We start from the raw sequence: 24,834 nt of genomic DNA on the forward strand, positions 1-24,834 counted from the left end.
TCCTCATTATCACAGATTTTCTCATTCTCACTCAAATTAGTGCAATGATCTTCTCATCGGATGTCCTTGCTTCAGGTTCTACCTTGATCAAACTATATTCGCTCATTCTCCGGCTGTAGCTTGTAAACTACTTTCTCTGGGAAGCTTTGTTGACTTCTAAGACAGTTAAGCTCTCATTGTTAAACGTACTTATATGTTGAGGATTTGCTTGTTTACAGCTTTAATCACTGCTGCCATTAAGCAATTATTTGGTTAACCTTGCTAGACGGTAAGTTCAAAGAAACAGGAATCACATTTTTTTTTATTTTTTATTTTTTTAAATGATTTTTTATTATATTATGTTAGTCACCATACAGTAGGAACCGCATTTTTAAATATTGTTTTTAAATTTCCTCACCATATTTAACAGATGAATGAATGTGTTCTTGAAAAAAAAATATGATGGAGCACTTGTGCAGCACGCATTCCCTATGAGCGGAGCAGAATGAATATTATTTTGAGAACTGACTAGTATCGACAAGATGTTTGACAACATACTACTGAGGCATGACTAATAAAAAATATGGGAGTCAAGGTTGAAGGGGAACAAAGCTGTTATCTGTAATCACTAATGTGACAAGAATAAATAAATAGGAATTGGTGAAATCAATTGCATAGAAATGACTCATGATGAGTTTCCTGGGAAACTGAATACATCAATCCCTAGAAATCAGAACCACATGCTGGCTGGTAAAAAGATGACTGGCAACTCCTGGAAATAGAGTTGCTTAGGCAGCAGGAGCTTGGGAACTGAATTCCTGAGTTCAAAATTTACCGAGCCAGGGAGCGTAACAGAAGGGCAAGATGTAAAACACGACAAAGTTGGAATTCTGGTAGGGACAGGACCTATGAGAGATCTAGTAGGAATCTGGTGGGGAGCAAGGCTGCCTTTGTAGGCAACAAAGATGCTAGAATGTAGAGGGAACTTTATCTTGATCCTGGTAAACTCAGAATGCTGCCAAAGACTTGGGGGGTACATGTTGGCTGTTTCTAGAGCAGCTTTTATATGGGATTGAGATAATTTCTTGAGATGTAATGATAGTTTTTATGGTTTGATTCCGGTATCCTTAAACAAGATATTGTATCTAACTGAGGTATCAGTTGTGATATGACAAATTTACTGTCTTCAAAGTTGTAATTGGGAGTTGCGTGTATTTCATTATATAGTGATGTAATGACTACTGAATTGATCCCTGATTTGTCTTTAAAAGCCTGTTTGCTTTTCTAACTAGAGTATTTCCTGGGGCCAGAGAACCACTTCTACATTTTTAATGGGGTAACTCTTTTAATCATCAGAGATAGCTCCGATTTAGCCAAAAACTATTTTTCCATTTTAATGCTATTTTGTCTATGTTCCAGATCTCTAAGACGACTGGCCCACACGTGGACATGTGCATGTGGGAATCATTCGTGTTATTCTATTTTTAAAAATCATGGAAATTATAAACAAAATAAGATTAAGTTCATAGAGGAGTACTGAGCATTGCCATTTCTCTTTCTGTCAGCTAAAGCCAAATGAAATTTTCTGTTTTTTCTCTCATAATTTCAATCCCCTTTAGGTTTCCCAGTAACATTCTAGAAATCGTGATAATTTCTCAAACAATCTAGTGGTGATGATGATGAGTTTTTCAACTCTTCTACTCCACTTTCCTCAACATGATGACTTTGAGTCTTGGCCTTTATTGCCTCGTGGTCTTGAATGATCACAACATTGACCAAAATGGGTAAGCTGACTTGTGCCCCCCCACACACACCAACATTCTTAAGTTGGAGCCCTAACCCCCAATACCTCAGGATGTGACTGCTATTTGGAGATGGGACCTTTAAAGAGGTAATTAAGGTAAAATGAGGTTGTATGGGTGGGCTCTAATCCAACATGGCTGGTGTCCTTATAAGAAGAGATTAGGACCCAGAAACTCCTGATGATAATGGGGAGCAGGAGAAGGAAGAGGGATGACTGGAGGAGAGAGAAGATGAGATCACATGGCACAATGGAAATTGCATTAAAATGAAACTTAGGAACCAGGGGTCTATCCTTGACTTTACCATTAACTCTCTGTGAGACCTAGAAACTAACTCTTCCAAGTCTCAAGATCCATGCCTATACAATAAGTTAAGTTTAACTTGGTGATCTATACAGTCACTTATGTCTCTCATACTTAATGCCTTCAGGAAGTGAGTGGGACATTTTTATTTCCTTAAAGAAATGGCACCTTTGACAAATCTATGATTCTCTTTGAGCTTCTATTTTCTCGTATGCTAAAAGGACCTTAGAGTGTAATGAGTGAATTCCACACCGGTATGCTTGTGAGTATGGTGAAATAATGCACACACCATTTCTTTAAGTATTTCCTGGCTTTACACAAGGATATCATTTTATTTTTGTGTTTGGCTCATTTGCAATAAGCCCTCTATTTAGCAGCTTATCATTTCCTGAAATACTGTATTTATAAAAGTTTAGAAAGGAACCATAAAAAAATCAAAGAATAGCCAATTTCATATTGACATACAATTGACACAGGCATGTAGGCTGCTCTAGAAGCTCATTTGGGAAGGCCCCAAGATGGAACCTGGACCTTTCCCACCTAGCTTCAGTGATTACCTCCTTATACACACCTGGAGAAATGAATCAGACTAGAAACTCGTTGCTGGAATGCAAAATTTAGACATTTTTAACCAAAATGAGGTAAATTCAATTCTAGTTACTTAAACCTCCTAGGCATTCTTCTCTCAATTTTACAAACGCATAGTAGTTTTCTATTTCCTTTTTTTTTTTTTTTATGGAACAAACCATATAAACTAACTTATTTCCTTGCTTTCTATATTCCTGGTATATGCGTCAGCTTCTTCATTCCCTCATTCTGCCAGCACAGACACATGTTCCATTGTTCACTGAAGGAATTCCACTCTCCTCTGCTCCTGAAACTTGTCATCAGACATACTTGCCCCTTCAAACTATGAATTTCCAGGAACTTACTACTCTAAGAGAATGAAAACTCTATAGGTATCAGTTCAGACCTTGCACACACAAGCTTTCAGAGCCCGTTCACAGAAACATATAATCTTTCATTTTAATTTCACAAATATACAACAAACCAAAAGGAGAAAATAAACAGATACCAACCACCACATTGTTTTTGGATTAAGGAGTTTATCACGTTTAAATCATGTCAATTTCATTTTGAGGAGAAAATCTATTGAAAGAAATTCTATCACAAAGCCTGGCATTAGACTTCAAATTTGGGTTATTTAGTTCAGTGCTGGCAATACGTTTTTAAAAAGTGAAACATCAGTAGACATAGGTTAGAGATAAATTACAAATTTTTAACTTAAAAAACCTCCCATGGGGGCCCCTGGGTGGCTCAGTTGGTTCAGCATCTGCCTTTGGCTCAGGGCTCAGCTCATGATCCTGGAGCCCCTGGATCTAGCCCAGCATGCATCTGGCTCCCAGCTCAGCAAGGAGTCTGCTTCTGCTCACCACCCCCCCACCCCGCTGCTTCACTCACTCTCTCTCTCTCTCAAATAAATAAATAAAGCATTTTTAAAAAACTCAAATGATTATAAATTAATCGATACCATTCATTATAATCCAAATATCAAAGAGAAGAAAACCCCAATGGAAACTGGGAAATATTTTGAAATGCATAATAATGATGTTACAACTCAGTAAAATTGGGGAGATACAGCTGTTTAGAAGGAAGAGTTTAAATTTTAATGTATATATGAAAATACAAGAAAACTTGAAATAAAATTTCTATTCCTCTATATGAGGAAGCTTGAAAAAGAAGCAATTTAAGCCAAAAGAAATTTTAAGATAAGAAATTGTAAAGATAAGAATAGAAATAAATGAAGTAGAAATCAAACACAAAGCAGAGAAAACCAACAAGGTCACACACTTTGGATTTTGTGAAAATCAGTAAAATCAATTATTTCAATTATTTATTTCATGATTTTCATACAGGAAAATAGGTGACCAATAGCTTCAGAAAATTTACATAATCATTTGGAAAAATATTTCTTTTCATATATTCCGAAGCAGAATTCATTTTCCTTCATTCCCTCTAGCAAGTATGGTTTGTGTCTTTGTCTTCGAAACACTTCTTCAAAAAGCCTTCATGACAAACTTAGGCGTCACTAACCACAAGATGAATAGGCTGCAGAACTACTCTTAGACAAAATAGAAAGTTAATAAATACGTTTTCAAGGAGTACCAAATCCTAATTCATATCCTGTGCACCAATCAAAGAGGCTTGTGACCTCATTCTCGTCCGGCTAGCTCTCATCTCTAATTCTAATTTGTGTAACGGTTAATGATGGGAATCCAGTTGAGGGAGACTTCCCATGCCCTCAGATCCTGGTCTGCCCAGCCCAAACTTGTGTATTGGTCAGGACTGAACACTCTAGGCCTCCAAGGGTAGTTTTTTTTAAAAGAGAAAAAAAAGACAACCCTAAATTATTTGTGAACATTATACAACTGGACAGTTTCAAAATATGGGTGCTATTTACTATGGAAATACTGACTTGCATTTCTTGTTTGTGGGTCTGCATTCTTGAGATATGGATTCAATTGTTCCTGAGCTGAACAGTGTCATCCATAGATTCAGTACCTACTTTTTCAAATGCACACACTTCTAGAAATTTCTCTATCACATCAGCAGAGTTGAACTAATGATTTTATAGATAATTTTTGAGGATACAAATTTTCTGAACATATTTTTATTTTTCTTTCTTTTTTGAAGGATATTTTGAACTGATATAAAATTCTAGGAGGCTGAATATTTTTTTTTTCTTCTCAGCCTTTTAAAAATACTGTTCTGTTTTCTTCTGGTGTTAAGAACATTAGCTGTATTTCTTATTACTGTTCCCCATATGTAATGTCTCTTTTTTTCTTCTAGCTACTCTAAGATTTCTTTTCAACTTTGCTTTTATTCACTTAAGATTTCTTTTTATCTTTGCTTTTAATCAATTCACTACAATGTGCCTAAATGTGGATTTCTTCTGATTCAATCAACCTGTGATTCTTGGATTTTTGAGTTGGAGGTTTTATTGATTTGTTTGATCTTGACTTTTTGTAGTTGTTAATCAAATGTACAAAAGTTTTTACTATAGTTTTTTTTTTCCTGCTCAATTTTTTATTTTCTGGGACTTTTCTTACACTGTTTTTAGATTGCTTGATGTTTTTCAACACCTTTCCAAATTTTTGCTATGCCTCTTTTTTCAGTCTTTATTTCTCCAAGTAGCTTGAATTGGATAATATATTTTCTTAAAAATCTATTTTAAAGTTCACATATCCTTGCTTCTGTTTTGTCAAATATTCTTTTAATCTAATTTTAATTTTAAGTCTTTAACTTAATTTTAAGTCTTTAACTTTCCATTTAAGCATATCCATCAGTTTTTTCCCAATTATTTCCATTTCTTAAAATTCCCCGTATACTTATTAACTATATCCATCTTTTTTTTAATTATTCACATGTTCATCATAATCCCTTTAAAGTCTGTGCCAACTAAGTCTAATATTTGTAGTAAATGTGAATTTTGCTTCTATTGATTGTTTTGATTGGGTAACATCTACATGTTCTTTGAAATATTTTATAATGTTTTATTGTATTATAGATAGTGTGAATAAAAGACTAGTGGATTTTGAAATATAAATATTTATATTTACATACAGTTACAATTGTATTTGTAAACACTTATGATTATATGATCAATACACATACACACAAAAATATACATATACAATATATTGATTTATTGTTTTCCAGAGAATGTAAGTCTTCCCTTCTGCATGTTAGAAAGGCAAAAGGCTTAACAGTAAGATTCCTTAAAGAATTGAGTTAACCAGACTGTCTCCAGTTTAAATCAGCTTCAATGCATCTCCACATTGCCTATACTCCCACCAGATACGTTGTCACTCTGATCTGAGCTCATGAATATATTCTATATTTCAGTTAAGGGGCAGGTTGGCCCATAGTTTCAGACTCTTTTCATTTGTCTTGAATTCAATTGAGTTTCCTTCATCTTAGTTATTGTATTTCACAGTTTTAGTATTTTGATGTTCATTTTTATGTATTCTAGTATTCTTGTCAAAATTCTTAAACTTTGCCTTTAATTTCTTAAGACTAATAAAAACAACTATTTTTCTGTACATTTCCAATATATACATTATCCATATATCCTATAGGTTCGTTTGTGCTTTGTATTGTCTCTTGGTTTGGTTTTGTTTTGCCTATTTGTAGCGTTGGTAATTTTAATCAACTATCATAGGTAATTTGAGTCTTTGAATGGGTCTATTTGCAGAGAAATTTACTTTGGTTGTACCAAGCTGAGATAAGATTATTAACACTCTCGGTATCAAGATTGATGAAATTCAGTTCCTATGAAACATATTCTATGTTTGCTTATTCATGAAACTCGAATAGCGGCTTTAAAAACCTGGAATGTTTGCCTGTATTCCACGCTCCTTAAAAAAATGTCCCTGGAATCTGATTCTATTCATTCAAACTAGGAGCCCATTAACAGTTTTGGAATCAGTGGACAACTCAGGAAGAAAGTCGCCCAAATACCAATATTGATTTTTACTTAAAATGTGTCCTAATTTTGATTTAGCAGTTCTTAGCTGGTAGTGCTCCAGAGTTTGTACATAGGGTATTTTATCAAGGTTTACTGAGGCTCTTATTCAAAGGCATGATTTAAACTATCCACTCTGATTCTGTCAAAAGTTATATTTGACATAAACATTATGTTTAATTTCTATATATGAGGATGGTTGGTAAGAATATTTATTCTATGATATATGCAAAATTATTTAGAACAGACAAGAAACCTGGAGGATTATCACTAGAAATCTGTTCTAATAAATTTAATAGGTGAATATGAAACCTAGGATTATTGTCATTCAAAACTCAGACTTTAAAATGATGAGGTAATGTGCAGCCATTATTAATAACTAGCCCTATTTGCCAAATAAACCTTCCATTCATCGTAAATTAACTGCCCAAACGTTCCCTAAGCATACCAGCTAACTTTAGGCCTCTCTGCTTTGTTCATTCCATTTTATCTTCCCAAATTTCCTCTATTCCATCCTATACTATTTCTGTTTTTGCTTTTCATAGTAGCCTCTATCTTCCAGGAAATTATGAACATTGATTTCTCTATAAAGCTGGAATCTTTGGCCAGACCTTGACTCACTTTGAGCTTCCACTGCCTCATGTTTAAAAGAAATTTAGCACATAAAATATATCTCCCCCTCAGAGTGCTGTTTAAGATTCTAAACAAATAATGACTTGAAAATCTACTTGAACATTTATTCAGCTCAACACAATGATAATTCCTTTTTATTATTAGATTTGTCTCTATCAAACTGTTTCACATAGCAACATATTGTTTTCTGGAATACATGGCCTTTAAAAGATTAGTGCATGTCTATAAAAAATAAAAATAATGCATCTCCATTTTTTGCTGACATAAAGGCTGTGATTCTCAGTCATATGTAGTTTGAGTTATTGGAAAACATAGAGGCAAATACTCACATATTTTGAACCAAAAATCTTCACACCAAGCATAATCGGCTTCCTTCTTTTATACTATAAAGAAGTGAATTCCATTGAAAAGTTCTCTCTGGGATTCAAAGAGTTGGCTACTTTTCCCAACCAACATTGGACAAGTTTAATGGAAGTTATTCAAGCTTTATATTTAGTATTTTCTGAAAACATAAAGCAACAAGTTAGATTTATATTTAATTTTTGTTTCATGTGTAAACTTACCAGTATATCTAAATTTTATTTTTTCTCTCTGCAGTCATATATACCCACCAAATATTGTACTTTTCTTCTCCTATGAAGAGAGATAAAAGGACTCACATGATTTAAAGGATTAGGCTTTCCTAGTTCTGGAGATATTTATTTATACAAGGTTTATATAAAAAGGAAAAAAATCTAAAGATGTAAATTTTATTTCAAATTGTCCAACCTCTATTCTTTCAAAGTTTACTTTGGGAAGCAAAGTAATCTAATGTTAATCTTTATATATATATAGATATTATGTATATATTTTATATAATATATTAATATTATATATAATATTCTATTAATTAATATATATTAATAATACTAAAGAAATTCCCAGTAATACTAAATACTAAAAGAATACTACTAAACAATACTAAAAGATACTAAATAATACTAAATAACACTAATAAAAGAAATTTCTACATAATAAATATGTAACAAATAATAATAAAAACAACATATATGGATGCCAGGATGAATGTGTTTATTTACTTAAAATAATTGGATTTTTAAAATTTTTGAAGGACATGTAATAATTTTATGATTTTCATCACCAACACAGCTATATGACTGAAAACTTAGGTTTGTTGCTATGTTTTACATTTTGCAAGAACCAATCTGAAAGCTAGACTGGGTGGCCGTAGAATGGGTGAGCATTAGTCTTTGGAGACGATAAGGAGAGTTGTTTCTTGTGAGAATAAAATAGCTAACATTCTGCTAAAAGATCTGGACATTCAACAAGTTAGTCTGTAGAAGCCAGGTCCATAGATTGGCTTGCAGCAAAATGGCTGGAGATTCCAAAAACCAAAATAAGTTGGGTAGCAGAATCTGGATCCACAGCCCAGAGAAGGGAAGCCACAGACTCCATAACCCAGGGGTCTGAAGGCACAGGACCCACAGCTCAGGGAATAGCAGCTTCTGGATCCATGGCCTAGAGAACAGCGGCTGCTAGACCCAAAGCTGGACCTGGCGTAAGTCATCCAGCTGGGACTGCAGAGCATGGAGGTTCTCGGGCGGTAGCAGGATGTCTAGCAGCTGGTGGGCTCACAGCAGGTCTCCTGACAACTGGCAGGTGCTGGGAGAGCAGAGGTCCATGTGGTAGACCAGGTTCCTGGGGTAAGAAGAGCCACAGGAGGAGCTTGGGTAGCACAGGTAGACCCCAAGGGAGCAGGAAGAGAAGTTTCCAGAGCAACAGCAACAACAGGACTTGTTCATAGGAGATGTGAGTTCAGCTGAGAAAACACTGTGAATACTGAATTCACAGAGAATATTCACAGAGAATATTCCGAGGTTTATTCTCCCTCCTGGACTGTGGCATATAAATGCTCTCAGCAGTAGGTGTCGAAAGCGAAAAAGCTTCATCCCTATATTTGTACTCCTTCATTTGCATAGTATTAACTCAATCATCATTTCTGTAACTGCAGATGCATAGTTTCCTACCTATTGTATTCATGAGGGCTATAATAAATTTCATTATAACACAAAGCCAATGAACTATTCTTATGTCAGAAATGCTATGACCGTTTCGCATTAGTGGCCATGCTAACTTGGCCGGGAAAGTCCCACCTTTTCTTCCTGGCGTATGCTGTACATGTATCTGATCCTAGCTTGGCTGGGATGTGAGTTACTTCTAAGGGTGGAGATGAAAATGACATCGCCTTTCTTTCTTTCCTTTTTTCTTTTTTAAATCTGGTAATAGGCATAGCTCCAGCTTTGCCTAAAAGCCCTCTAAAGATTGAAAAGCACTTGTGACCATTCATTTTTATCCAAAACTTATTTTCCAAGTATTATTATTAATGCAGAGTATCTCATACCCAATGGAAAAGGCCTAACCATGTTACAAATTGAATGGAGAAGGAACCCTGGACAAATATTTGGAAGCAAGATGCAAGAACAGTATGTTGACAGAGTTGCAAATGGAGACCAGTTTGACCAGTTTGAGCCCATCAAAGAGTGTTTATCAATTGAGGTGAAGGGAAGAAGTAAGTGACAGAGGACAGAGTGAGACATTCAGGTTTCTCCTCTCTATTTTATTTTATTTTTTTAAGATTTAATTTATTTGACTGAGAGAGAGACAATCAGTTTTATTTATTTGACTGAGAGAGAGACAGTCAGCGAGAGAAGGAACACAAGCAGGGGGAGTGGGAGAGGAAGAAGCAGGCTCCCAGCGGAGGAGCCTGATGTGGGGCTCGATCCCATAATGCCGGGATCACACCCTGAGCCGAAGGCAGACGCTTAACCGCTGTGCCACCCAGGCGCCCCATCCTCTATTTTATTTTAAACTTCTAATTTGTTGAATTTAAATGTTATTCAAATCAAAACAGTTCCAAATGGATGAAATTTATGAATTTTTAAAAACATTGTGCCTTTTTACCATCTGTCTTTATAATCATCCAGACATCTTGCTCTTCTAGAATAATCCTTCTTTCATCCTTAGACCACTTCCTTGAGATTAGTACTCTAGTGCAGGATACCTGAATGCCTACTTCTAATGAGCTCTCCAAACTAAATACTATAGGACTCTCTTTAGGTACAAACAAAATATTCTCAGAGAGAAATGTGGAAGTGCAGGAAGAAATATAAGGTAGATGTGTCGGTAAACATAAATTACATTTGAATACCAATTTATAAAATAATAACTGAAATGATTTTTGGTTTTAAAATATATGTACTTAAAATGCATAAGGACAATAATGCTTAAAAAGAGAGGGATTTGATATAAAGCATTCTAAGGTTTTAGCATTATTGAGGAAATTGTAAAATAATAGTTTATATTAAAACAAGAATAAATCAAGAATGTGCATTGAAATTTTTTTTTAAAGATTTAGTTTATTTATTTGACAGAGAGAGAGACAGCGAGAGAGGGAACACAAGCAGGGTGAGTGGGAGAGAAAGAACCAGGCTCCCAGCAGAGCAGGGAGTCCGATGCTATATATATATATATATTGTTTTTTATTTGACAGAGAGAGAGTGAGTGAGAGAGAGAGCACAAGCAGGGGGAGAGGGAGAAGCAGACTCCCCGCTGAGGAATGAGTGTGATGTCGGGCTTGATCCCAGGACCCTGGGATCAGGACTTGAGCCGAAGGCAGGTGCTTAATGAACTGAGCCACCCAGGGGCCCCTGTACATTGAAATTTCTAAGAAATTCTAAAATCACTAAAACAATGCAAATATTACACTTAAATGGGGGGGAATGAGAATATTAAGGTTTTTAAACTAATATTAAAAAAGCAGAAAAGGAAAGCAAAAGTAATTAGAAGATCAAATAATAAGGGGCGCCTGGGTGGCACAGCGGTTAAGCGTCTGCCTTCGGCTCAGGGCGTGATCCCGGCGTTATGGGATCCAGCCCCACATCAGGCTCCTCTGCTATGACCCTGTTTCTTCCTCTCCCACTCCCCCTGCTTGTGTTCCCTCTCCAGCTGGCTGTCTCTATCTTTGTCAAATAAATAAATAAAATCTTTAAAAAAAAAAAAAAAAGAAGATCAATTAATAAGAAAATTATACATTGGTAGATATAAACATTAGTAGATATAAACTCATGTATATATATACACATACATATATGTATGTATGTGTATACGCATATACATATGAATATATGTACAACATGAAAGGACTAAGGTCTAATATGAAGACTTGGAATGTAAGATTGAGGTACAGATAGAAGAACCATAATATCCCACTTTTAAGAGCAAGCAATAAAGGGATGCAGGGGGCAGCGCTCAGTTGGTTAGGTGTCCAACTCTTGATTTTGGCTCAGGTCCTGACCTCTGGGTTGTAAGATCAAGCCCTGCATTGAGTTCCTCACTGAGAGTGGAGCCTACTTAAGATTCTTTCTCTCCCTCTCCCTCTGCCCTTCCCCCCCACTTGTGGGTGCTCTCTCTCTCTCTCTCAAATATGTATATGTATATATGGAGATTTTATATTAAAATGTTGGCTCTGAGTTGTGGAACTAATGGCTTCCAAATATGTATTTGATTCCGATCTCTCTTTTCTACCTGATTTTTCAGATCTGTGGTTTGTGGAACTGACAGATTTCCATTATCTATTTTAGATCCTACTTTTGCCACCCATCTAATTATTTTATGGGATTTGCTGTTCAGCTTGTTATTGACCATCCAGAGGATTCAACTTTGATTGATCATCTCTGTAAGTAGCCAGGTGCTTAAAAACTATGACTTGGAATATTAAGATTGATGTCATCAGGTAATGTGTTGTCTATATGTCATCTAGAAAGTGTTTCATTATATTTGCCCAATGTAGTCTAGGGGTTACTTGTATCCCAGAAAATGGTAAATACATCCACTGGAAAGCCATACCATGACCAAGAAAGTATAATGGTCTTAAGAATGAGAGGTAGAAGGCAACACATATCTGAATTTCAGACTTTTTCCTATTGACCAGTAAAGATATTTTCCTTCTCACTAACAGACAACTTTTAGTACAGATTTTAGTGTCAGTCTGCTGCTGAAATGTTCTCTCAATTTTTTGTTGTCTGAAATTCTCTTCAATTTTAAAGCACATATTTATTGAGCGTAGTATTCTAGGATGACATCTGTGTTCTTTCAGAATTTTGAATATTTCATTCAATTATCTTTGCAAGTAATTTGTATTTTAGTCCTATTGTCACTTTTTTCTTTTTTAAAAAGAACTCAGCTTTCTTAGAAATGTTTCTGTCATCGGTGTTCATCAGATTTACTAGTGTGTAGGTGTGGTATTCACTGTCTTTAACTTTTACTTTGCAGGCTTTATTGACTTTGGGAAAATTTTAAAATTTCTCCCCAATATATTTTCTCCTCAATTCTCTGTCTTTTTTGTTTTAGGACTCCAAAAACAAGTATGTTAAATCTTTTCACTATAGTCCATATTTGTATAAATTCCTTTCTCTGTTTTTTCCTCCGATTCTTTCTATGCATTCGTTTAGATAAATAATTCTTTTTTTTTAAATATTTTATTTATTTATTCGACAGAGATAGAGACAGCCAGCAAGAGAGGGAACACAAGCAGGGGGAGTGGGAGAGGAAGAAGCAGGCTCATAGCGGAGGAGCCTGATGTGGGGCTCGATCCCATAATGCCGGGATCATGCCCTGAGCCGAAGGCAGACGCTTAACCGCTGTGCCACCCAGGCGCCCCTAGATAAATAATTCTCAACCAAGAGTGATTGTGCCTTCCATCCCCCAGGGAATATTTGGCAACATCTAGAAAGACAATTTTGGTTTTCATGACTAAGGAAGCCTCTGATCTGCTTTGCATTCATTTCCTTCTATTTAAAATAACCTGGTGGCGCCAGGGTGGCTCAGTTGATTAAGTGTCCGGCTCTTGATTTCAGCTCAGGTTATGATCTCAGGGTTGTGAGATTGAGCCCTGTGGTGGGCTCTGGGCTGGACATGGATCCTGCTTAAGAGACTCTCTCTTTCTCTTCCTCTGTCCCTGTCTAATTAATTAATTAATTAAACAAATAAATAAAAGATAACCTGAATTTTAAAAATAGTCTTTGTCATACATCTATTTGAGGGTCCAAGGAAATAATGAGTAGGATATTCTTTGAGCCTTGGTTATAGCACTATTTAGGGATAATGTCTTATGTAATTTTATTCCTTAGTAAGCTGCTATTTTTCTTAGTCTCATATGGATTTCTTTAAGTACTTGACCTGTACTGAGAATACTACCAAAAGAATCCAAATGAAATAGTTATAAAGTGCTTTCTGTTTTCATCTATATTTAGTTTGGGCTTTAGTAAATAGGGAATCACACACATTCTTCCCACTAAGAATGTCTTTCCATACATATAAAGAAGTGAATTATGTTGGACACGCATCAATGGATGTGTGAGTCTAACCATTTTTAATAAGATTTAGGTGAACTCTTTAGAATTTGTTTAAGGTTCATATGTATTTTTAAACTGGAATTTTAGATTTTCTCTCATTTATTACATTAACCATGCAAACCTGAATGTTATTCTTGTTCATGAAATTCTTGAAGAATCTGTTAACTTCATAGTCACATTCCCTCTGTCTACATAGAAAAAACCCATGTTTTTGAAGTACTCAAAATATATCCTAATTCTCAGACCTTCATTCATAAGATTCTAAAACTAAAAACTATGGATGTCCAATAACTATAGTTTGAAAGAGAAAAATATCCATAATCCAAAGAAATTAGATCAAATTCACAAGTTTTTAGACTTCCAAAATTTACTATGAGATGCATATTGAGCTTTTATTAAACCTGTCAAATCAAACTTAACACAAACGCTGCTCGATAATGTATAAACACCAAAAAAAATTTCAACACAGAATAAATTAGTTTATTGGATTATAATCATTTAACTTTTTACCCATTTGGGGCAGAAAATAACTTAGCATGAACTTCATCCATAATGCTGATATTACACTTATTTTGGAGTTAAGTCATTAAATTAAAAGGATGCAAGAATCACTCTGTTAGATTATGCTTGATTGAAAGAAATTGGGTAAGGAACTGGTGATCAAAGACTAAGATAGTTGCCCCTGGAAATAATGAGCATGGTGGAACTCTGGGTAGACATTTTGATGACTTTGCATAAATGTACTAGAAATTAACAAGTTGGTTAGCAGAAGCCAGATAGGTAGGTTGGCAACAAGATGGCTGGAGGCTACCAGAAGCAAAATCAATTGGGTGGCAGAAATTGGATCCATAGCTCAGGAAAGAGAAACCACGGACTCCATAACCTAAGGGTCTGAAACCACTGGATCCACAGCCCAGTGAGCAGCAGCTTCTGGATCCGTAATCCGGAGAGAAGACACTGCTGAATCCAGAGATATGATACAAATTGATTGGCAGGGACTGCAGATCATGGAGGTCCTTGGTGGTAGAAAGAAGTCTGCAGGGGCTGGACCCCACACAGCTTGGCAGCTGGCAGACTCACAGTGGGTCTCCTGACCTCCAGCTGGCAGATGCAGGGAGAACAGAGGTCAGTGCTATAGACCAGGTTGTTGGGGTAAGAAGAGCTGTAGGAGGAGCCTCAGTACATAGCTCAGGACCCCTCTCCCCCCAAGGGACTGAAAATAAATGTCCAGAGCAGCAGCTGTGGGACATGTGGACAGGAGGTATGAGTTCAGATTAGTCACAATGAAAAAAAATCTGAGGTTTAAGACGGTTTTGTGTGCTGGGTATTTTATATACTGATCAGTTGGTAGAGCACAGTACAAGTACAGTCCTCTCGTATCATCTGCTCACCCTCTTCTGCATTTGTGCAATTCATTAACCTTCTCTGTCATTGCAGTGGACTAGCTTCGTACTTATTGTACTTACGGGTACAATGGATACAATGATAATTCCTATCTCAGAAATTCCGGAACTATTTGTCAGTAATCCTCAGCCTATTACAGCCAGGAAATCCCCTTTTTCTCTCCCTGGCTATGACTCCATGTATCTCTATTTCTGCTTTGCTCTGGAATTTTTTCTGTCACTTTTCTACTATGTCAAGTGAGAAGTGACATAGCTTTCTTTTTTATAAGGATACTTCTAATGATTGATTCTACTTGTCACCACTGATTTACATTCTCCAAATTTATTTCCCATCTTTCACATATTATTATATAGTACTTCTCACATCCAATGGAGGGAAGAAAAATAACACGTAATGAGAAGGGGCTAGAAATAGGAAGGAACCAGACAAACATCTAAAGGCAAAAGACCGAATTGAGATTGAGTCACAGGAAGAGGTTGACTCAAGCCATATGAAGAGGGAGCAGGGGTGATGGTGACAATGTGGGAATCTGGAAAAAGGGAATGAAGAGACACTGATTTCAAGTATCTCTTCTACCTACTTTTAGCCCATGGATCTTTTCTTCTAAATGCCATCTAAAGGGCATCTGGGTGGCTCAGTTGGTTAAGTGTCTGCCTTTGGTTTGTCTCATGATCCCAGGGTCCTGGGATCAAGCCCAACATCGGGCTCTCTGTTCAGCGAGGAGCCTCCTTTTCCCTCTTCCTCTGCCTGCTGCTCCTGCTGCTTGTGCTCTCTTTCTCTGCCAAATAGATAAATAACATCTTTTAAAAATGCCATTTAAAACAAAAAATATCATTAATGTATTTTTATGTAATTTCATTTACATTGTCCAAATTTTTAAAGAACCTGGAGCCTGCCTCCTAGAACAACTCAGCTTCTCCACTGCTCAGACTGAATGAATTTTGTGCATTTTCGAAGTCAGTTCCTTTCCTGTAATTTCCTCCAAAATATAAAATAAGAGTGTCTCGGTGGCTCAGTCAGTTAAGCATCGACTCTTGATTTCGGCTCAGGTCATGATTTCAGAGTCTTGAGATCCAGTGCCTGTCAGGCTCCATGCTGAGTGTAGAGCCTGCTTTGGATTCTTCCACTGTATCTCCCTCTGCCCCTCCCCCCATACTTCCTCTCTCTCTTTTTCAAAAAAATACATATATAAAATAGCCCTCTTTTATCACCCTTATTCTTCATTTTAGTTTTCCTTTTGAGTAATACGGTAACTGAGTATTAATTTCCAATGGGTTCACTGTGTCAGATAAATTTACACTGAAATGACTACTAACAGATTTTTTTGGGCTGAAGGAAAATAATCTTAGGTGGAAACAACAAATTCCAAGAAAGAATAGAGAGACTATTTAATACTTGTATTCTTCAGGAAGCAGGCACTGAGACATGGATAGAAGAACAAAAAGTTTGTAGAGAGTAGCACCTATGAATGAAAAAAGCCATTCTACCACCTTGTTCAGTCACTGACCAGGGGCTGCCATGAGAAAAACTTGACCTTGGCTTGAAAGCTGAGGCAGAGCCCAAAGAAGCCAACAGGGAAAGCCTGTCAGCTGGCCTCGCTTGTCACAGCCAGACAGCCATTCCTTTTGTGAAGTGATGTGATGTGTGTTCCAGTGCAGATCTGTACCTGTCAGAGTCCACTGGTTACGTCTTCAGGGTCAGCTTGTCAGGAGAGAGATTCTTCATGGCTCTGGTAGGGCTCTATTCCTGAGGGGAAATATAAAAGGGAGAAGCCAGTGGCATGAAACTCAGTCCCTGTCACTGCATTTGGTCTAGGAGTTGCAGCTAGTGCTTACCATCTCCCTCCTTCAGTATCCATTAGAAATTTGTCTCACCCTTGGTTAACACCTGTAGTGGTCATGGTGGATTTCTTAGTAGTATTACCTCAGCCTTATTCCTGAGAAGTGTGAATCCTGATAACTGTAACTTTTTCTTGCTAGAGTCGCTGCATTTGACAGGTCATGTCCACAGTTGGATGGGAGGTTCCAAGAGGCACCCAAGGAGATCAGCTGAGCTTCCCACATCTTCCCTCTTCCCTCACTGTGTAACAGTAACCCTACTACTTTCTACTAATCAGGATCATCTCCTCTTGGATAGATGACAACTCCTTTTCTTTGCCTGTTGGCCCCTGAATACAAGGAGCCCAAAGGACTCAGGCAGCAGCCATAGTTGTAGTTCAATGGGACTCTTGGTGTGTTCCTTAGTAAGTCTGCCTTTGGGAACTGCACCTCTATCCTTGAAAATTCCAGTTGCAGAAATAGGAAGCACAAAGTTCTTAAATCGGTCTTTGGAAAGACCAAATATTTGGTCTTTGGTAGATATTTGGAGCCCAAACTTTTGAGGATATTGCCTCCATGCTAACACTTCAACTTTGGAGTCAGTAGGCCAATCCAATGCACCATCAGACAGGGAGTTCAGGGTGGTGTGGTTTTTGATAAAACCCGTGCATCTCACGTATACTCTCTCTACTGTGACGTAGATTTCTTGAGTGGATGCTACGTGGTGAGCAATCCCATATTGGTAGATCAAGCTATTCATTAACTCCTGAATAAGGGTGCTGCTGAGGTAAGCATTAAAAACAGACTCACACTCTGAATACATATCTGTACATTTGAGAGTGAACACTGATCTTTCCAGGGCAGAAGGGGAGCACGTTCAACTTGCATCCAAGCAGCCAGTTGGTCTTCTTGAGGACTAATGTCACACTGGGAGTTTAGCATTAGCCTCCATTGCTAAGACTGGACATTCACAGGTGGCAATAACATCGGCCTTGTAAGTAGGAGCTTATGCTGGTGGACCCATTCATAGCCTCTGTGGTCACTTGGTCATCTTGTCAGCATTGTAGGAACTGCTGACAAATGTAGGCTCACATCAACTGGCAGAGTTATTTTGTCTACTTGATTGTTTCATTCCTCTTCCATGGTAGATGCATTCTGGTGGGCACTAAGAGGAAATACACAGATATTCACATTTTGTGTCCATCTGTATGAGACTATCCACACATTTCCACACCAGATTTCTTTGTATCAGTCTTCTAATATTCTCCTTTCTAGGTCCCTAACTAGCTGATCAGGTTAATTGCCACTGTCCAGGAATCTAGATGTATCAGATGTGTTTTTTCCTTTTGTCAGCAAACATCAAGGTCCCACATCCTTTGGAGGAAATATGCTCTTTATTGCTCCTGAGATTATTATCCATATAAAGTTACTGCATGAAAAAAAGAATTCCAGAAAAAAAAGTTAAAAAAAGAAATGTCTGAAGCCCAAAATAAATTAGTTCTAATTTACCAATGTATTAGATTTCCGAAGTTTGTTCCCAGAGACATAGTGAACATTAACTTGAATATCCCCCTCAAAAAAAAAAAAAGAAAAAGAAAAAAGAAAAAAAATTACCCAATTAAAACTAACAATTAAATTAGCAGAATATTTGGAAGCCAGAATAAATGAGTTTATTGCATTATATTCATTTTTCATTGTGAAAAAAGTATGAACGAGAATCCCATTAATTCATTAACATTATTTCATGTTTATTAACATAAATTCCATTAATTAATCTCACAATTTAATTAATTCCACTAATTCTATAAAGTCATCCAATAAAATTAATCATTAAGTTCAGTATATGTTAGAGACAGTTTTTGGGCCAGCACTTTGTGGCTGGAATAAAGGTGACTGGAGAGTTTTTCCAAAGGTCATGAATATGATAAACTCTCTGTTTAGAGGTTAGATACACTGCTCAAAAGGTCTGGACCCTCAACAAGTTGATGTCTAGAAGCCAGATCCACAGGTTGGTCTGTAACATGATGACTGGCAGCTTCTGGAGACGAAGTAGGTGGGGCGGCAGAATCTGGATCCATAGCGCAGAGAAGGGAAGCCACAGACTCCATAACCCAGCGATCTGAAGCCCCGGGATCCACAGCCCAGGGAGTAGCCGCTTCTGGGTCCATAGCCCAGGGAACGGTAGCTGCTGGACCCAATGCCCACAGACCCAGAGCAAGTCGTCTGGCAGGGAGTGCAGAGCGTGGAGGTCCTTGGGCGGTCGCAGGACGACTGGCAAGGTCTGGACACCACACAGGATGTCTGGCAGCTGGTGGGCTCACAGCAGGTCTCCTGACAGCCACTGGAGGGAGCAGAGCTCAGCTGGCAGGTGCTGGGAGAGCGGAGGTCAGTGCGGTAGACCAGGTTGCTGGGGCAGGAAAAGCCACAGGAGGAGGCTGGGTAGCGCAGGTAGCCCCCAAGGGAGCGGGAGGAGAAGTTTCCAGAGCAGCAACTGTAGGACATGTTGGCAGGAGATGTGAATTCAGCTGAGTGACAGTGAGAAGATTCTCTGTTTGAATGTCACTTCCTGGACTGGGGTGTTTATATACTCTCAGCTATGGGTGTGGCCTTTTTTACAATAGCCTTTCCCACACTTGGAATCTCTCATTTCCATATGTGTAATTCAATGATATTTTCTGTAATTGCAGGTGATTCCTTCCATCTCATATTTATAGGAGAATTCATCATGTTGTTATAGCACCAAGCCAACGAACTATTCCAAAGTCAGAAATGCTATGACTGTATGTCATTAATGCCAGCTAATCAGGGCCAGAGAAGCCCCTACTCTTCTCCTTGCCTGAGACTCATTGCGCCTTTGCCCGACATTGGCTGGGGAATGCTGAGATCTAAAGACAGGGATTGAGATTAAGTCACTTTTTTTTCTAGCTCAGTGGAATAGAGGCACCCTATCTGTCACCAATGATTTTCTTTCTGTAGACTTATTTCATCCCCTAAAATTAGTTTTCACATTTTACATTATATTATATATTGCTTCTCAAATCCAATGGAAAGGGAAAATAGATAATATAAATTGATTGAGAAACACGGTGGGTCACAGAAATAAATCAGGACAGATGTTTAAAGGCAAAATGACTAAGCAAGACTAATTTGAAAAAGAGTCTCAGTGGGTACCAATTTATGCGAAATTTCCAAAGAGTCAAATACTCTTGAGGTGAGGGAAGATAACTAGTGACACTATGGATCCTTCCATCTGTGTGAAGTTCCAATAAAAATGGGTTCTGGATCAATATAGTTTATGGCTTTTCATATATACATTGTCCCTTTTGTCACCTGTATCCACAGCATATGTCATAACGTGTCCAGTGATCCCGCTCTTCCAGAACAACTCTTATCACGCAGGACCTTCTGGTCGTTTTTAGCTTTAGATTCTTTCATATAATTGTTTCCTGCATTATAAAAACACTTTTTCCCCACTTCAGTTCTTCAAGATTATTTTTCCATTGTAAAATATCCAAATATTGTCTTTTATAGAGCTCCCCACGTCAGGCACACCTAGGCTAAAACGAATACTGAAGTGTTTTCTCCAGGAAGGAAGACAATTACCTCAGAGGGGAAGTTATAATTGCAGGAGGCGATAAAGGTTGAAATATAAAGGAATTGTCTAAGCGCTCATTATGCATGACACTAATGAAGTGTTTGTGGTTCTTAATAAATAGGTAGAAATAAATAGTAATTGAGAATGATCATTAAGACCTCTTGAAAACTTACTAAAAAAATTAAAAACTGTGAAATGATAATAACCTAAAAGGGTAAAATTGTAGCTTTTATGATTTTATTACCCCTCGCAAGAGTGTGAAAGTTTACTACTAGAAATAGTAAATGTGTAAGTAGAAATCTGAAAGTATCAATAATTAAATTAAATATAATAGACTGAATAATCCTTATTGAAGACTTAGAATATCAGACAGGACTAGAAATCAAAACTATTTTCTACTTAAAATAGATTTTCTTAAATATAAGGGAGAAAGTAAAAAGATACATCAGACAAAAGAAACGAACAAAAAATGCTACTTCCGTTTTACTAACTGCAAAGTTTATTGTATGATATGATGAAAAGCATCATGTTATTAGAGGTAATACAAGATATTTTTTAACAATCATTCTGTCAGCCTTCCAGGATGATATCCATGATTTTGTCAGTCATTCAGAGGGTACCCCAACGCCACACCACCCAACAGAGTAGCCACTGGCCACATATATCAAGTTCAACTTATATAATTTAAAATTAAGTTAAGTTAAAATTTTGTTCCACAGTCCTATTAGCCACATTTCATGTGCACGATAGATACATGTGGCTGAGGGAATTTTCCTATATTGGACAATTCAGATAAAAATATTTTCAGCAACAGAGAAAGTTCTATTGGATACTGCTGTTTTAGAGTTCACAGCATGCTTTGTTGACTTGCTAATAGAAATGAATACTTCTACTATTTCTGGTCCAGTGTAAGAATGTCAGAAATCTTAAGGCCAACTATCCTTACCCCAATTCATGTACTACTATGTTAGGATTTTCTGTATTGTAATTTCATGTATGCTTATGTATATTGATATATATTTGCCTCCATGTTTTTATGGTCAAAATTGGCTTAAATTTACCATGTATAATATATATATGTAATTTGATATATATGTATATATATAATTTATATATACATTTTTTTGTTTACTCTTTGTTTCTTCTTACATCTTTTTTGTATGTTCTGGGATTATTGTATATCTAACTATATAACTTTTATTATATATTTAGTGTTGGAAGGCTAGTAACACATTTGATTGTCTGAAAATGTCTACATTTCTCCTTTTTTTTTTTTTTTTTTTTTTGAATGAGAGAGAGAGAGTGGCGATGAGAGCAGAGGAAGAGAGAGAGAGAATCTCAAGCAGTCTCCATGCCCAGTACAGAGCCCGACTCTGGGCTTGATCCCACGACCTTGAGATCATGACCTAAGCCAAAATCAAGAGACAGAAGCTTAACTGAGCCATCCAGGAGCCCCTCTCCTTCATTTTTGAAACAAATACTCATTAGTCAAGTACTCTAAGGCTTTCTTTCTTAAGAAATTTGAGGATATTTAATTGTCTTCCTACTTTACTTTTTCTGTTTAGAATTCAGCTGTCAATCTTACTGTTGCTTTTTTGAAGGTAACTTGAATTTTCTTTCCCTTTGGTTGCTTTGAATTTTTCTCTTCTTTTTTGTTCATCAGTTTGACTCCAACGTATTCTCTTAATTTGTTAGTTTAAATATGTTCTCCAAAACAATCTCTAGTGGCCTCTCCAGCTATGTCTAATTTCTTTTCAATCCATTCAATAATTCTGCATTTAACTTATTGAATTTTTCAATTTTAGAATTTCTACTTGGCTCTTTTAATTTTTTATTTTTTTAGAGAGAGCATGAGCAGGGGGAGGGGGAAGGGCAGAGGGAGAGGAAGAATCTTAAGTAGGCTCCACACCCAGCGTGGAGCCTGACGTGGGTCTTGATCTCATGACCCTGAGATCATGATCTGACCCCAAATCAAGAGTTGGACCCAACTGACTGAGCCACCCAGGCACCTCTCTACTTGGTTCTTTTAATATGTTTCCTTCTCTCTTAAAATTGTAAATTTATCTTTTTATTTCCTGAAGTGAATTCTACTATCTGTAATATTTTGGATTCAGTCATTTCTTAACTTCTTGAAGTCTGATAAATTTCCCTAGGGTATCAGACGTTCTATATCTACATCATCTATCTATGTATATCATCGATATACTCATCTGTATTTGCATAAAACTATATCCACAATTATATCTATATGTCTAAGTCTATGCCTGCATTTATAATTTGTATTTATCCAGGTAAAGAAATAATTTAAGGTCACCTCTATACCATGCTAAATTCTTTTGTAGTTTGAAGTTTTTATTTAAATTCAAATTAGTTAACATATAGTGTGATACTAGTTTCTGGTGTACATTACAGTGATTCAACATTTCCATACAAAATCAGGTGTCTATCACAACAAGTGCACTTCTTAATCCCCATCACCTTTTTAACCCATTCCTTTGCCACATCCCCTCTAGTAATACTCAGTTTAGGTTCTCTATTCTTAAGAGTCGGTTTTATGTTTAGTTTTTTGAGGACCCTCCATACTGTTTTCCAGAGTGGCTACTCCAGTTTGTGTACCATGCTAATCTAATCAAGCGTTGAAATGAGTGAGAAATTAATTTCAGTTCATAGAAAGGGGTAAATATTTAAGGTTCAGCCTAGTCCTAAGGTGCTGTTCAGAGTTGCAATTTTGGTCAAAATCATGGGAAATTTCTAATTTTCGATTTTGGTTACCTGAGCTCATGAGTCTCAACAGCCTCCCTTTTGGATTCAACAATATCCCTAATAGAGAAGTAGTCATGAATTCTGCGACTTTGTTGTTGTTATTGTTAAAACCTCCCTGACATTTTGGCCTTGGAAATTTCTGGACATTTTCACATGTATTTTCTTTGTCTAAATTTTCTAGACAAAAAATATTAGTTCCAAATAATTTTTTCATTTGTAAGTATATCAATTTTTATCTTATTCCCCCTTAGGAATAAGCTTAAAATTCATAACTCATCCTTAGATGAAAGGTTTGTCTTATAATATATGAAAGAGTGGTTAGATAGGTAAGAAATAGGAGTAAGAGTATCCAATCACAAAACTATTTTATTTTATTTTATTTTATTTTATTTTTAAGATTTATGTATTTATTTGAGAGAGAGAGAGAGAGAAAATTGGGGGGGAGGGGCAGAGGGAGAGAGAGTCTTAAGCTGACTCAAAGCTAAGTGTGGAGCCCAACCTGGAGCTTGATCTCATGACCCTGAGATCATGATCTGAGCCAAAGCCAGGAGTCGGAGGCTTAACCGACTATGCCACCCAGGCATCCCACAAAACTATTTTAATAGTTTGGATGGAAGGTGGTGGAAACAAGAATTATTGTGACTTAAAATATAATACCCCTAAAACAAATAAAATGTAACACTTCTAAATGATGGAGGGACAGTTACTCATCAAGTTTTTAACCATGTTTGTCATTGTCACACCATATAAAATCTCCTTCAATTGTTAAGTTAACCAAATTTCCAGTCATTCCTTGAATATAAAAATAATTTTCAGTCTTTTCCACTCTGCTTATTTTATTTCATCTTCCCAGATTTCCCTTTTGCCCCTTCTAATACTCCTATGTCTTTGCAATTCTAAATAAACTTCACCTTTTAAGATGCCATGGGGCAGGTATTCCTTATTAGTTCCTTATTCCTTCTGTGTCTCCCTTTTCTTACATTCAGTGTAACAAATTTATAACAGGTATCTTTCTCTAAGGGCTATTGTATAGCCTAAAGAAATAAGGCTTAGCGGCATTTGTTGAACATATGTTAACTCTTTTTGTTCTCGGTTTTAGGTTCTTATCAAAATCTGTCTATCTTTGCACTTTGCTATTCCTGAAAATACTTTGCCTGAGAAAACAGAGAATATTATCATGAAAAAGAGAAGTAATGTTTCCCCATTTTTTGTTTTTGAGATACACTTTAAATCATCACTCCTGGTGGTATCAAATACTAATTATCTTTTAGTTTGAAACATGAGTAAAAACCAAGGTGGAAATCATCCTGATGATTTTAGATTCTTCACTCAAATTTTATGGTATTGCTCATTACACATATGTAGATGAGATCATATTGAATACTCCTCAGTGAGATCAGGTGTTTATCACTTTTACTAAGAAATGGTGGGTGACTTCAGGCAAAGTTACTTAAAATTCATACATAATCATTTTCATTTGTCTTCTATTTAATTTTTCTTTCATGTATAAGCTTAGCCATATAAATGTAAATATTATTTTTATTCTCTGTATTTCTTATATAACTATCAATTAGTCTGCTACTTTATGCTTGTTGGCATT

At 36.6% G+C, this 24,834-nt stretch overlaps 1 protein-coding gene across 1 annotated transcript; it reads right to left on the bottom strand.

The window, feature by feature from the left end:
- Positions 1-17,209: 17,209 nt before the first annotated feature.
- On the bottom strand, positions 17,210-19,645 carry LOC103673090 (keratin-associated protein 13-1). The gene has a single exon (XM_008701809.2). It carries the CDS (start codon positions 19,376-19,378, stop codon positions 18,866-18,868), a length of 513 nt encoding a protein of 170 aa, XP_008700031.2. The 5' UTR covers positions 19,379-19,645; the 3' UTR covers positions 17,210-18,865.
- Between the last annotated feature and the right edge of the window lie 5,189 nt (positions 19,646-24,834).

This window comes from Ursus maritimus, unplaced genomic scaffold (genome assembly GCF_017311325.1).
Source record: "Ursus maritimus isolate PB19 unplaced genomic scaffold, ASM1731132v1 scaffold_4, whole genome shotgun sequence".
NCBI lineage: Eukaryota > Metazoa > Chordata > Mammalia > Carnivora > Ursidae > Ursus > Ursus maritimus.

Coding starts and splice junctions, on each gene's coding strand:
- LOC103673090 (XM_008701809.2), bottom strand. CDS start 19,378: ATGTCCTACAGTTGCTGCTCTGGAAACTTCTCCTCCCGCTCCCTTGGG.